This window comes from Cynoglossus semilaevis, chromosome 6, assembly GCF_000523025.1.
Source record: "Cynoglossus semilaevis isolate Cse_v1.0 chromosome 6, Cse_v1.0, whole genome shotgun sequence".
NCBI lineage: Eukaryota > Metazoa > Chordata > Actinopteri > Pleuronectiformes > Cynoglossidae > Cynoglossus > Cynoglossus semilaevis.
The window spans coordinates 5028591-5041663 of record NC_024312.1 but is presented as its reverse complement, the minus strand read 5'-3'; the positions used below and the strand labels follow the sequence as shown (position 1 = coordinate 5041663).

The window sequence follows — 13073 nt, the reverse complement described above, 5'->3', positions numbered from 1 at the left end:
AACCAGTCCTGGACTAGTGTCTCCTGGACCTGTAGACGGACCAGTTCAGACCGGTTCAGTCTGTTCTGTAAGAACAACGAGGGACAAACACTCACCCCGTCCCAGCACTCAGGCATGGTTCACTGAGGAGGAAGGAGCTGAAGACGATGAAGGAGAGGAGGAGGAGGAGGAGGATGAGGAGGAGGTGCAGTCAGACCTCTCGCTTCAGAGTGAAGGACTAGGACTGCTGCTGCTGCTGCTGCTGCTGCTGCGGTCTCTCTCCTCACTCTGAGATGATGAGGCTCCTGACTCTTCCTCCTCCTCCTCCTCCTTTTTATCGCTATCACAGATGGGGCGGGGCCAGCTGCACATAAGCTCCTGATTGGACATCTCTCTCTCTCTCTCTCTCACCCCCCTGCTCTGATGTGTTTTCTCCATCTTCTCTGTTTGTTGTGATGCAGCTTCACTCAGCATCATGACCCACTTCCCAGCCTAACACTGTGTCACCCACTCACTCCCCCACACCAAACCTCATAGAGAAAATCGATGATTTAGGCTCTCGCAGTCAGAGTGAGTGAAAGTAGTGAAATGAAGGAGAGTCAGGATCAGACCTCAGAAGATGAGCGACTGATGAAGATGTTTTTTAATCTTTGAAGGGGCGGGGGGGGGGGGGGACTGAAGGTGTTTTTGGGGGTGTACGGCTCTAGCACACACACAGGGCCTCTTACCTTCCAGTCTCCGACAGGCAGCAGCTGTTCACACGTCTCCTGCTAAAACACAAACACAGGACAGTCACAAAAAGAACATTACCAGGATGACCAGCAGGTGGTGCTGATGAAGGATGAAGAGGTTAAGGATTAAACATGGTGAAGAGAAAGAGAGAGAGAGAGAGAGGGAGACAAAGGCTGCTGGGAAAAAATAAAAGCACACACTCTGCTGTAGAATGAATCAGTGAAGTGAAGAATCTTCTAGAAGCTTCTCCACAGAGAATCATGGAAAAATACATGGATATTAATCACACTTATTCTAACAAAGTTATTGAAGGCTAACCAGGTTAACCTGTGAAATCTACACCAAAAAGAAATATAAAGATAGAATAAAAGTTTAAACGTTTTAAATAAGTATTAAATATTTATTATTATTATTAATAAATATTTAAAAGTATTTAATTCCACAACAGCAAGTGCTGTGAACATTTCAGGCTGGATCAGGATGTCAATGGTGGTGTGAGCAGCAGGTGGCGCTGTTTCCCTGCCGCTATCGCTGATGATGGTGGTGATGTGGATAAAGAGACACAGTCAGACAGTGAAGGAGGACGAGTGACGTCATTCATGCGAACCACAGAGAGCCCACTTATCAACACACACACACAGACACACAAACATATATATATATATATATAGACAATGGTATATTTACTACTCTGTCTATATACATATATATGTGTGATACATTGATAAAAACAGTCGTCAGTAGAGGAGAAACGTCAGGATCTGAACGACTGTTGGGATTAATGATAAAGAACAATAATAATAAAAATAATAAAAAGTGGAAGATTTTCTCTCTCAGTTACCGGGATGGTTCCTCCGGTGCGACGGCGCGTCTGGCGGAGCCAGTGCCGCGCCATGACATGCCAGCGGTGGGCGGGGCGACTGGGGGAAGAGGGGGGAGGTTGGTTAGAAGGGGCAGGACTGGAGGGTTGGGGCTGTGGATCCTCGGACACCCCGTCTGCCTTATCCTGCTGTGATGTCAAAAAAGAGCAAGACGACGAGCAATCAGAAGAGACCCCAAAAACAAACAAACATACAAAAGAAAACTAAAATTTAAACGGAAGCAGGAAAAAAGTAAAAAATGTTTTTACTTCATTTTGAGGAACATTTAATGACAAATCACTGCTTTAAAAAGAATGAGGCCAGTACTCCAGCCCAGTAGGTGGCAGTAATGCATCTAAATTTATTTCGCTAGTCAGAAAAAGAACATGGTACATCAACAAGAATGTTTGGTGAAGGAAGGCGTGACATTGGTTCAATTTGGATTCAGCAGCAGGTACTGGTACTGGTCCGCGGACCAGGAGTTGGGGACCCTTAATCTATATAGTCTTCTATTTTCAACCGGCCCTTCAAGCAGAACTGTACTACCTATGTGGCCCCTGGTGAAAACGAGTTTGAGACCCCTGCCTTAAACTGACCTGAAACCTAGACAGGAAGTGAGGTGAACTCACCATGTCTGAATCTGCTCCTCTTTGTTCAGGCAGCAGTGGCTTCTCCTCCGTGAACTGCTGCTCCTTAATCCCCGCCATGACGTTCAAAAACCTGGAATCACAACAACAACATCACACACGTCAGTCGGTCGGTCAGTCATAAGGTCAGAGCACGAAAGGAAAGTGGAAAGTGTTTATATATATATACATATATATATAGACACATAAATGCATACATTTACATATATATTTACATACACATATATGCATACGTGTGTGTGTGTGGATGAATGACAGTTCAGAATGAAAACAAAGACTACCCCTCTCTTCTTCTTCTATATTTTCTCTGTACAAATCTGCTCAGATCCTGTTGTTGCCATGACAACACAGCTCTGTCTCATGGAGCCTGGTTCACCTTCACTGTACTGTTCCACTCTCTGACTGCACTAGAGTACAATATATTGTGAAAACACACAGACAAATACATGTCAGAGCTCATTTCCACCATGGTTTGGTCTGTGGAAACCTCGTCGTCACTTTTGTGCAACAGTTGTTGTTTTTCATTTTTAAGGTGTGACAGAGATGGACGTTCAATCATCTGACGGTGTTTTAACAGCAGCACGCTGTCATTGATGCTCTGCTCACACAGCTCACCATTTCACACGTCACTCTCTCCTTCAGCCTTTTGCAATCTGCTCTCTCTCTCCCCCACACCAAACCTCATGGAGAAAAACGATGATTTAAACACACAAACCAAACCTTATGTGGAAGAGAGCGTGGATTCCAAACCTCTTGTTGGAAAAGTCTGTCACTGGGATAAAGACTTCAGTGACGTCACCGTCTTCAGCTGACACAGATTTTAGAGGTGGAGTCTTTAATTAAGTGGCTAAAATTCCCAGTTGTTTCACCGAAGAGTTGAATGGATGTAACACAGTACTTTTTAAATGTAATAAATGAACTAGTCCTGGTTTCTTGACAGTGATAGTTCCAGTCTGATGCTCCTTTTTCTGGATAAATTGTTTTTATGGTGCATTTCTAAAACAAATACCAACGACAAACACCAGTAACAACACAATATAATGATAGTAAACAACTGTCCAGTCTAATGTTCCTGTCATGTAGTTCTTTTGTTTGCTGGAGTCAGTACAGTACCACAGCAGTATTGGCTGCGATAACAGTCAGTATTTTAAGTAGCTGCGGGGCAGCAAAGACGAACTTCCTGTCCGAACACAAATCGATGACACAGTCATGTGGAAGAGGAATAAAACAGACAGGAATCAATGCCTGGAAAGTGTGACAAAACTCAGAGAGACCAAAGGTCATCAGAGAGTCCAAAGGTCATCAGAGACCCAGAGACAAAACCAAAACAGTTCCAAAGAACTGTGGATGAGGTTCCAGGAACATTGGAACCAATTTCTAAAAAATAAATGATGCAAAGTTCCAGTGTCTCTTCATGTTCCCACTGGGTTGAAAGTCCAGTAAAGATCCTACCAATCAGTTCATCTGTTGTATGAAAACAGTTCCAACATGTCCTGAAACCAGAAAAGAAAAACCAGGTTCTGACTTCAGTTCAAAGGAAAGCAGGACTGGACTGAAGTAGAACCAAGACCGTCGTTCAGGACCAAGATATTTGGGGAACGAGACCAAGAAAAGACCAGAAACCGAAACCATCTGCTAACACGGCTAACATACCAAGAACCAAAAAACATGAAATGGTTCGTAGGATTATTTTGACATCTACTGCTTTAGCTTCAAGTCCAAGACCAGGGTCACCAGGATTATAAGAAACGGTGATAAGGAAAAAAAATTCCCTCCTGAAGTCCTGTTTTATCTTCTATTTCCCTCTTAATATGATCTTCACTTTCAAACTGAAGAAGAGATGTTCACCAAGGGAACTCCACTTGAACCTGATGGCCCCGCCCACTCCCTCTAGCGTGTACCATCAACAGTTACCCATCATACACCTCCACACATGCTACTGGTTTGTTTGGCTGACGTTGAATGGCACAGTCAGAGGATTATGTCCAGCAGCTGAATCAAATCAGAGAAGAACTCAGAGCCAACCTGGTACAAAGGCTGTGATTGGACAGAAGGACCACATACGGGGGCCACAGGTTATGGCGCCAGCGATGGCAGACGGCGCCACAGAAGTACTCTGTCAGGACTGGACAGGTTTCTCTGGACTCCTTCCTGCTCCCACAGCTGACCCAGATGTCCAGGAGGAGGCGCTCAGCAGAGCGGAGTGACCGTTGTTCGAAGGTTTTCTGACAAAATCCACACCAGTATCATTAGATCAAAAATATCAGCTGTTAGCTCAGAGCGGTTAACGCTAACAACGACACATCAACCACTGTTACAACTGTAAACAACAGTCAGACGTTAGAGAGTGACACTTTAGAAACGCTAAATCAAAATAACAGCTAATAACGCTAGCAGCAAAAACAGCCAATTTTGAGGATGGTTTTCTTTGTCAGCTGCCCCTAGACCAGAGGTTTGACACCACCAGGTGATGAGTCATTGTAAACACTGACTGTGATTGTTTCAGATTTTATTATATTTTCAAGTTCTTGGTGAAGTGGACTTGATTTAAGTCACTTTTTTTTACCTCAACAGGTGATTTTTCATGACAACAACAGTCCAGCAGATGGAGCCCAACGCCCTGAATTACATTTAGCCCTGTCAACCAGTTAAACTCTTGCTAGCTCAGTGATCACAGCCTCCTGGTCTCAGGGGTTGGCGTCAACAGCAGCAACAGTGGCAGCAGCAACAGTAGCAGCAGCAGTGGCAGCAGCAGCAGTGTTCAATCAGTTTTATGAAGTCATAACTCTGTCACCCTCTCACCCTCAGACGATGATGAACCGACTCTGGGCTTCATTCACTAATGAACTGTTGATTTAATCAAAAAGCTTAAAAGCTTCTGTTGCCTCAGTTTCCTGAGCCTCTAGTTTTGACGACACTTCTCACACTCCTGTACTGTACTACACCACAAACCCATCGGTACCAGGAACCATTTTTAAGAAACTATAGTCCAAGGTCCTTCTTTTTGTTCCCTTTAAAACACCATGAATCAGTTCCTCCATGGCTCGCACATGGCCTCAACAGAACCAAACAGTACCAAAAGTACCTGGACTCCCAGGTCAGTGTGAGTACTTTCCAAAAGTCATTTTCTGATCAGCGTCCATCATTCACAGACAACAGTTCTATAAAACCACCCCCACACTGTGCCTGTACTCAGGAACCCTTTGAAAAACAGTCCTGGTACTAATGTAGGTCTTGCAGTAAAAACTCCCAGGTCATTCAGTCGACCTGTGTGAGCTGCAGTGTCATCTGACAGAACAGAAGATTAACGTTAGCATTAGCTTTAGCCAGATCCTCTGTGTCTGTGTTTAATCACCACTTCAGCCATGAACTGTGTTGTCATTAAACAAAAAAACAAAAACAAAAACATGACTCGGCTCAAAAAATGTTGGTGTCGTGGTTTGATGTCTGGCCTGCACTGGTTTTATGTTAGCATCACTTCAGGCCTGTCTGTTAGCACCAGTGTGGGGACGTGTCCTCTCAGATCCATCATCAGCTCAAAGGTCCAGGAAGGACAACCATGAAGCTGCTGTTAGCGCCACCGGGAGGACGTTAAAGAAACGATGACTCGAGGAAAACTGCTGAGATTATTAATAATATGATACCATAAATTTACATGCCACCCAAGGTTTAGAAAGAGAAGGCTACCCCCTGGTGGCCAGTAAATGAATCAACATCTCTCCATTACATTCTCAAAAACGAATTATAGACACCAGGAACAATAACAGAACCAATCAGTACTGGTATAATCATCAATGCTGGGATCAAAATGCTAAAGAAAACCCAGTGTAGTGCCCCCTGCTTGTGAGTAAAGGAATGCAGCATCTCCTCCCACTTCAGTCACACACCCAACTCAGAACCGATCATAGACCAGAATCAATTAGATTATACATCAGTTTTGGTACTCATAATCAGTATAGTAGGGACAACACCATACACTGCCCCCTACTGGTGGGTAAAGACAGTGGCAGCACATTTTTGAATATAGATGGTGATAACAACAATTACTGAGCAGCGTTGGTACTGATAATTAGTACTAGGGTAAAAATCAGAATCAACAGCCTGTCTACTGCCCCCCGCTGGTCTGACTCAGACGATCTTAATCCTCCTGTTCTTTTGCCGATGGCGTTTGAGGACGTGATTCCGACCACGCTCACGTCCTCAGACAGAAGCAGCAGATGAAGATGAAGATGAGGGGTGAGGATGAGGATGAGGAGTGTGAGGGGGGTGAGGGTGGTACTGTACCTGTGGAATGGATCAGAGCTCCCTCAGTCTGGTTCTGGTTCCTGACCTGGATTTGGGTTGGGTCTCAGGGTGTACGTGTGTGTGTGTGTGTGTATGTGTGTGTCAGTGTCAGTCAGACGGTTAAATGCTGGACAAAGCTGAGCGAGAGAGAGAGAGTATGTTCTAGACACAAAGCTGAGCGGGGGAGAGAGGGAGAGGGAGACAGGAAGTAGGAGGGTAGAGAGAGAGAGAGAGAGTGAGCGAGCGATACAGACAGACAAAGAGAGGGAGAGGGCGGGGCATCAGTCTCGCTCGCCCTTCATCTCACTCCCCTTCATGACGATAAACAGAGAACACGGGGCTTCAGCGATGATGCAGCACCGAGGGTGTGTGTGTGTGTGTGTGTGTGTGGGTGTGTTTGTCTACACACCCACACACACACAATATAGAGTGGTTCATTCTTTAAAACACACACACACACACGAGCAAAATTTAAATTCATCAAAACAGGTGCAGGTCATGTGACTATGACACACCATCACAACCCCCCCCTCCCCCCCTCCCACACACAAACACAGACAAACAGACACATAAAATACAGGAGATAGGATCCTACCAGCTTAGGTCCAGGTCCAGGTCCAGGTCCAGGTCCAGGTCCATTGCAGGTACAGATTCAAATGCTGGATTCATGTTCAGTTTCCCGCTCTCTGTCAGGGTCTAGTTCAGGTCCTGGTTCAGATTCAGGTCCAGGTTTCTGGTTCACCCATGGTCACATGTTCAGATGATTGATTCCAGTCCAGGTTCAAGTCCTGGTCCAGGTCTTGCTCCTCCTAGTGGTGGGACCTATTTACCATGTGTGACATCACTGTAGCCTCACCCACTGCTAATGTTTTGCATGACTTTTAGCTTTCTGCAACAAGTAACATTCAGCCCCACCTAGTGTTTTTTTTGGCCAAGTTTTTGTTTAAGAACGTATTTCTATTATTTTAGTAAATATTTTTCTACCTTTGAATTTGAATTACAAATATTTAGCTATGGGTTAGCATCAGGGCATTAGCATTATCTGTCTCTGTATCTATCTCTGGCTAATTTATCCTGTCACAATGTTAAGTTATTGTTTGTTTTATTTATAGAATAACTCTGGCAAAGACCTTTTCAACCTACACAAAAATCAGTGACATTATTTGATTTGAATGCATGGCTAACAGTAACAGTAACTGTTTGTCCTCCTGTAAGGACAGCTCTGCTCCTCTTTTAGTCTATTTTTGGGGCCAACATTTTTATCTTTTAGCTGACTTTTCACAAACTGTTCGCTAATTATGTTACAGAACATTTAAAGGAGCAGAACCTCAAACAACAGCGCACAGTTTTAGGGCATGTTATCTGCTGCTGCCACTGCTGCTGCTGCTCCACTGTCACATATAAACACCATCACATCACCGACTATTTTCTGCTGCTGCTCCACCTGCTTCGCTCTAAGCTCAGGGCTTTCATCGGTTCTGGTTCTGTAGTGACAGCACAGAGGAGGGAGGGGCATTAGTGGGCAGGGGGGGGGGCAGACACCCCCAGGACTCCCATCTCTCATACCACCCCCACTCTCCACCACACACACACTGAACAGTCCATTGTCTTAGGCTCATCCTGACAAATACTGTAAGCATCATGTTTAGAAAATGACACCATGGAAACTTCCCATGATGCATTGCCATCTATATTTACATGAAATTAATGAAGAGGTTTTGTTACAGAGCTGAGTTAAACAGCTCCCTCAGCACTGGTGGTTCAAATGAAACACTGCACTCTCTCACACCAAAGTCCATAGAGAAAATTAGTGATTTTAGCTCAGACCAAAGTATAAAGAGAAAACTGTATTTCCAGGCAGATGAACTAATGTATAAATGGCAGTTCACTCTACTTGTCCCTTGCCTCCTGGTGGCCATACTCTGATTCTGACCACAGCCAAACGACAGAGTGGGTGCAGGCATTCTGACGTGCCAGACACTACAGCTGCCTCTGGTTTCTGTCTGTGTAAGGAGCCACTGAAGGTTGGAATGTTAAGCAAACTGTTTATGTCACGGTAGAACACTGGCCTGGTGTGAATCTGTACATCATGTACTGTACGTCTGTCTGAGTGACTAAGATCATTTCTATTTTCATTTCATCAAAAATGTTAATTTGATTTTTTGTTACATTGATATAATGAAACTAAAAAACTTTTTTTTACACCGAGTATAATCGGAATTTAGTTACCTTGGTCTGACATGTCTGCGGAATTTGACACCAACTTTAAAGTATCTCACTGTAAACCCCGACTCTCCCAACACCAGAGTCCATAGAGAAAATCGGACATTTTAGTTTAGTTATTCCCTTGGGTGCAGAGTGTTAACATGTTCACAGCTCAGTGACAACAGGATCAATAGACAGCGGTCGATGTTTTCATCAGCTGTGACCTGCTGTGAACACGCACACATGCAAAATGTTTAATCACAGGTCCAGCTGTTAAATGAGCAGGATTAATCAATCATGTAATCATCATCATAATCTCAATTAATCATGATTAATTGTGATTATCATGATTAATGAACACTGATTTGACAAAACAAAACTGTTTTACTGTATCTTGCTGGAACAGACAGACCAACATCAGCAGGTAGAGGTCAGTGTTTCTCATCTGTTTTTTAATTTTGACTAATCCAAATGATAGAATATAAAACATAACTGAAAATGTATCTTCTCTGGATGACAGAACACTGACATGGACACTGCTGCTGAAGCTGAAATGTCCTACATGGACAAAGACGTAGACCTGGTCTGAGCTACGGTGGCCCAGCTGGACATTTTTCACTCACATTTGGATTAGGTTCAAACTACAGATTTTCCTAAAGCATTAAATTTCAAAGTTGCTGCAGACTTTTGTTTGGACAGAATACACAGTAGAAGAGTCTGCACTATGTATTTTATTAATATTTCAAGAATCCGAATCATTAAAAAAATGCTGTGTTGGGATCAACCTCTCCGCTCCTGTCTGTGACTGAATCATGTGTTTGAAAAAACCCTGTTACCGTGAATCCAGGAGAGGGAAGAAGCAGGAAACACACCTGTGGGGGGAGGCAGGTGAGGACAGGTGAGGTGTCAGCTCTGGACATCCATCATCTTTCTCTTGCGGTAGTTGAGGACCAGACTGGAGGCGGTCAGCTGAGCAGCCTGACCTTTCTCCCAGCTCTGGAATCCATTCAGTCCACTTTGTCCTGATTTAAAAAGACGTTTTTCCAGACTGTCCAGCCGCTCCACCAGAGCCGACGTGTCCTCGTTGTAGGCGTTCTGAGAGGAGTCCATGGTCCGTCGGAAGCGACCGATGAAAGTCTGGAGAAATGAGACCAGAGAATAAGATTCTGCACATGCTCCTCTGGTTCATTTTGTTTTTTTTCAGTTTCCAGTGTAAAAGTCACAAACAAAAACAATAATCCAAAACACAAATTACGTGTACAACAGGAGGTTGACTCTGACACACGTTCCCCATCCTCTGGTTTATTATCAGCTTTTTAAACCACATTGAACCAAAGTGAGCAGCAGTCTCTTTAATAAAAGTTTGACGTCAACCACAAAGGTTAAAATAAATTAAAATAAAATAAATTACGCAGCAACATTTTTAACAAGAATTCTCCCGTCACTTCTTTAATATCATGTGAACCAAATCTTTACTGGCTGTGCCCTCTGCTGGACAAATGTGGAAGAACAGCAGTGATGATGGAGCAGAGTAACTTAGGTACCTTGTGTTTAATGTCCAACTGCTAAAAACGAAGTGATGTTTGAAACAAAAAGAAAACAAAACATCACTTCCTGTCCAGAGGTTATTCACTGTACAGGTTTTTACATCGTAGTTTCATCATAAATAATGGAGGAGAAACAGTAGAAGCAGCTTCGTCTGTTGAACTGCAAAGACAATGTTTCAGACACTGTTGTTGTTTTTCCCTCTGCTCACCTGCAGCAGCGCCTGAGCGATGTCAGGATTCTCCGGGCTGTCGAAGTGAAGCAGCTGAGAGCCCAGACCATAATAGTATGGACCCATCTTGTGCAGGTCTACCACGTTGGGGTCTGCGGTGAACACGGTCCTCCAGCCTTCTCTGTAGACCTTGGGCATCTCCACGGACAGAACCCTCCTCTTCCTCTCATATAGTCCCTTGGACAGCCACAGGGGGAGCTCCATTTTTGTACCCTGACACGAAGGAAGTAAAAACAGGCCGCAAAAAAAAAGAGCCAGGATCAGCAGTGAGGAAATAACAAATCCACCAGGATTAAAAAAAAAAACAAGTTAAGGTTCGGTTCAATAGAAAGATCATAAGAGGAAATAAAACAAACAAAAACAGATACGGACATCAGTGGATATAACATATATTAATAATGACGATATTAATGTTAAATAAAAGTAGGGTTTTTGAAACCAGAGGACAATGTGATCTAGCTGTGAAAACTCACATTGTTGAGTCTTAATTAAATATTATTTACACATAATCTGTGTTATAGCTGCTACAGCATCACGTACATGTTTAAATACAACTTAATTTAGTTGTTTTTCTATTGAATTATCACGTGGTTTAGAATTATAAATACATATTTTGAACTCTCTTGAACTAAACAATGTGTGTGTGTGTGTTATTGGATAACTCTCACATTTAAAGCTCAAAGCGGGGAAATGTATTACGTTCAGACTTAGGGTTCGTAAATGTGACGATTTTTATGTTACATACGTTTTATCAAAACTCGAATACTTTGACTAAACCCGTGCGTTACAATAATATCATACAAATTACGTCGAAACATGTCCACCTGGAACTCCAGACGGTGACATTGAAGATAAAAACACGGCATTAACTGCCGTTTATGTATAGACCTCCGTGATGTCCTGCGAGTCACTGGACTTGTCCAGGAATCCAAGCCGAGGGAAGGTGCACTCTGTCCGAACTGGAAGTCTCTCATGAGTCAGTAAAATGTCGTCGAGCGACAGGAAGTTTTCCTCTACTCCAACTCCAGGCTGAACCGGGAAATACGACTGGGATTCCATGTTAGATGTTAAAAACTAGAGAAAGCCTTTTTTTTAAATCACGGTAAACAAACCAAACTAGTCCCAACGCTTCTTTCTATTATTTCCGGGTTGGTGTTTGGCGCCAAAAACGTCAGCCAATCAGAGAGCATTGACGTCAACAGTGATGTAACAGACCTGGTTAATCCAGCCCATCAAATCCAACAGAAAACAATTCACTTCACAGTTCATACTGGGTTAATTTCTTGACGATTTTTAGTTTTGTGTCTTACTTAAAAGTAAAAAGCTTGCGTTTATTAACCTTCGTGCCACCAATTGGCTTCCAAAATGTATTGAAACCCCGGAATACGCATCATTTTGCATTAAGATTCTCCAGCACAAACTACATTCTAACTGTAGTACATACATTAGTTAAAATCAACCTGTAGATTTATCTATCTAATTATATATCTAAATATTTATTTATTTATATATCTGTCTGTCCCGGTGATAGATAGATCGATCTCTCTGCTATCGTCAGAGTAAAATGTCGCGACTGCACTTATGTGTTGAGCCACAAGAGGTCAGAATGTTACCATTTAAAATGTAACGTTTTTATTTTCATCATGAGACTATTTAGCAGCTGGTTTCCTCCACCTACATCGTTTTCGGAGAGTGAGGGGTTTTAAAACGTCAGTCCCCTGTCGATAGACAGGCCTTGCTTTGCAGTAATGCTAAGTCTGTTAGCTAGCTAATAACCGTGAACTTATTTGTCAGTAGAAGACAATTTTAGCGTGTCTGCGGAAAATAGGTAAATTGTGGAATTTGTGTGGCCTTACTAGACAATTTTAGCGTGTCTGCGGAAAATTGTGGAATTTGTGTGGCCTTACCTACAGTAGGTAGATGGTTCTGGGATTGACATTTTTTATGTTCTAAGCAGAATACTGAGAAAAGAGTCAGAAATCAGACAATAAAAAGTCATTTTGTTGTTATGTTCCCACTGTGGGACCAATGGTCGACTTCTTATGTTAATACACGTACATTTCTTAGCTGTTCGCTGGTACAATCACCAACTACGATGAACTAATAAAAGAGAGACTGTTAAATATTAAAGTCAGACTCTGTCAACTGGCACAATTTTATTCCACCATTTGTTTACAGTAGCTTCTGGTAAATGCAGTTTGTATGATTTTGTTTTATTTTTTTTGTTTTGTTTTGTTTTTTTAAATCAACGCCTTCTTCAGATCAGACACTCCACACCATTCATTATCAACAAACACATTCAAATAATTAAATTAATGAATTAATAAATAAAGCCCTGTCCTGCGGCTCCTCGGTGACTCTGTGGAAGTCCAACGCTCATTAATGTTAAAGGAACTGTTCAGGTTTTTAAAGTGTGGTTAAATGAGGTACTGACTCGTGAGCGCCCCCTTCTGCTGACTCTCAGTAAAAATATGCTGCAGCAGAGAACACACCCTCTAACATCTAAGACGTTTGACTCTAATCATGGAGGCAGCAGTGTGAACTGCAGCTCCAGGTTTCTCAGACCTAAAATCGCTGATTTTCTCTATG

At 42.8% G+C, this 13073-nt stretch overlaps 2 protein-coding genes across 2 annotated transcripts in view; both read right to left on the bottom strand.

The window, feature by feature from the left end:
- ndrg4 (NDRG family member 4) overlaps positions 1-4429 on the bottom strand; it is a 13174-nt gene extending 8745 nt beyond the window's left edge. The window contains exons 1-4 of the mRNA XM_025056323.1: positions 4244-4429; positions 2201-2291; positions 1553-1720; positions 708-749 (exon numbers count right to left, since the gene is read on the bottom strand). Coding sequence (XP_024912091.1) covers positions 708-749; positions 1553-1720; positions 2201-2278 — 288 coding nt within the window. The 5' untranslated portion in view covers positions 2279-2291; positions 4244-4429. The remainder of the gene's footprint in view (positions 1-707; positions 750-1552; positions 1721-2200; positions 2292-4243) is intronic.
- A 4996-nt stretch (positions 4430-9425) lies between these two features.
- gins3 (GINS complex subunit 3) lies at positions 9426-11666 on the bottom strand. The gene is made up of 3 exons (XM_008311426.3): positions 11373-11666; positions 10464-10697; positions 9426-9844 (listed from the first exon to the last, which is right to left on the bottom strand). The coding sequence occupies exons 1-3, from the start codon at positions 11541-11543 to the stop codon at positions 9614-9616; spliced, it is 636 nt and encodes a 211-aa protein (XP_008309648.1). The 5' UTR covers positions 11544-11666; the 3' UTR covers positions 9426-9613.
- Positions 11667-13073: the final 1407 nt, after the last annotated feature.

Excerpts from the sequence above, each read along its gene's own strand:
- gins3 (XM_008311426.3), bottom strand. The coding sequence starts at position 11,543 with ATGGAATCCCAGTCGTATTTCCCGGTTCAGCCTGGAGTTGGAGTAGAG. Across the intron at positions 10,698-11,372 it reads ACTCGCAGGACATCACGGAG|GGTACAAAAATGGAGCTCCC; the intron begins GTCTATACATAA and ends CCTTCGTGTCAG. Across the intron at positions 9,845-10,463 it reads TCGCTCAGGCGCTGCTGCAG|ACTTTCATCGGTCGCTTCCG; the intron begins GTGAGCAGAGGG and ends TCATTTCTCCAG.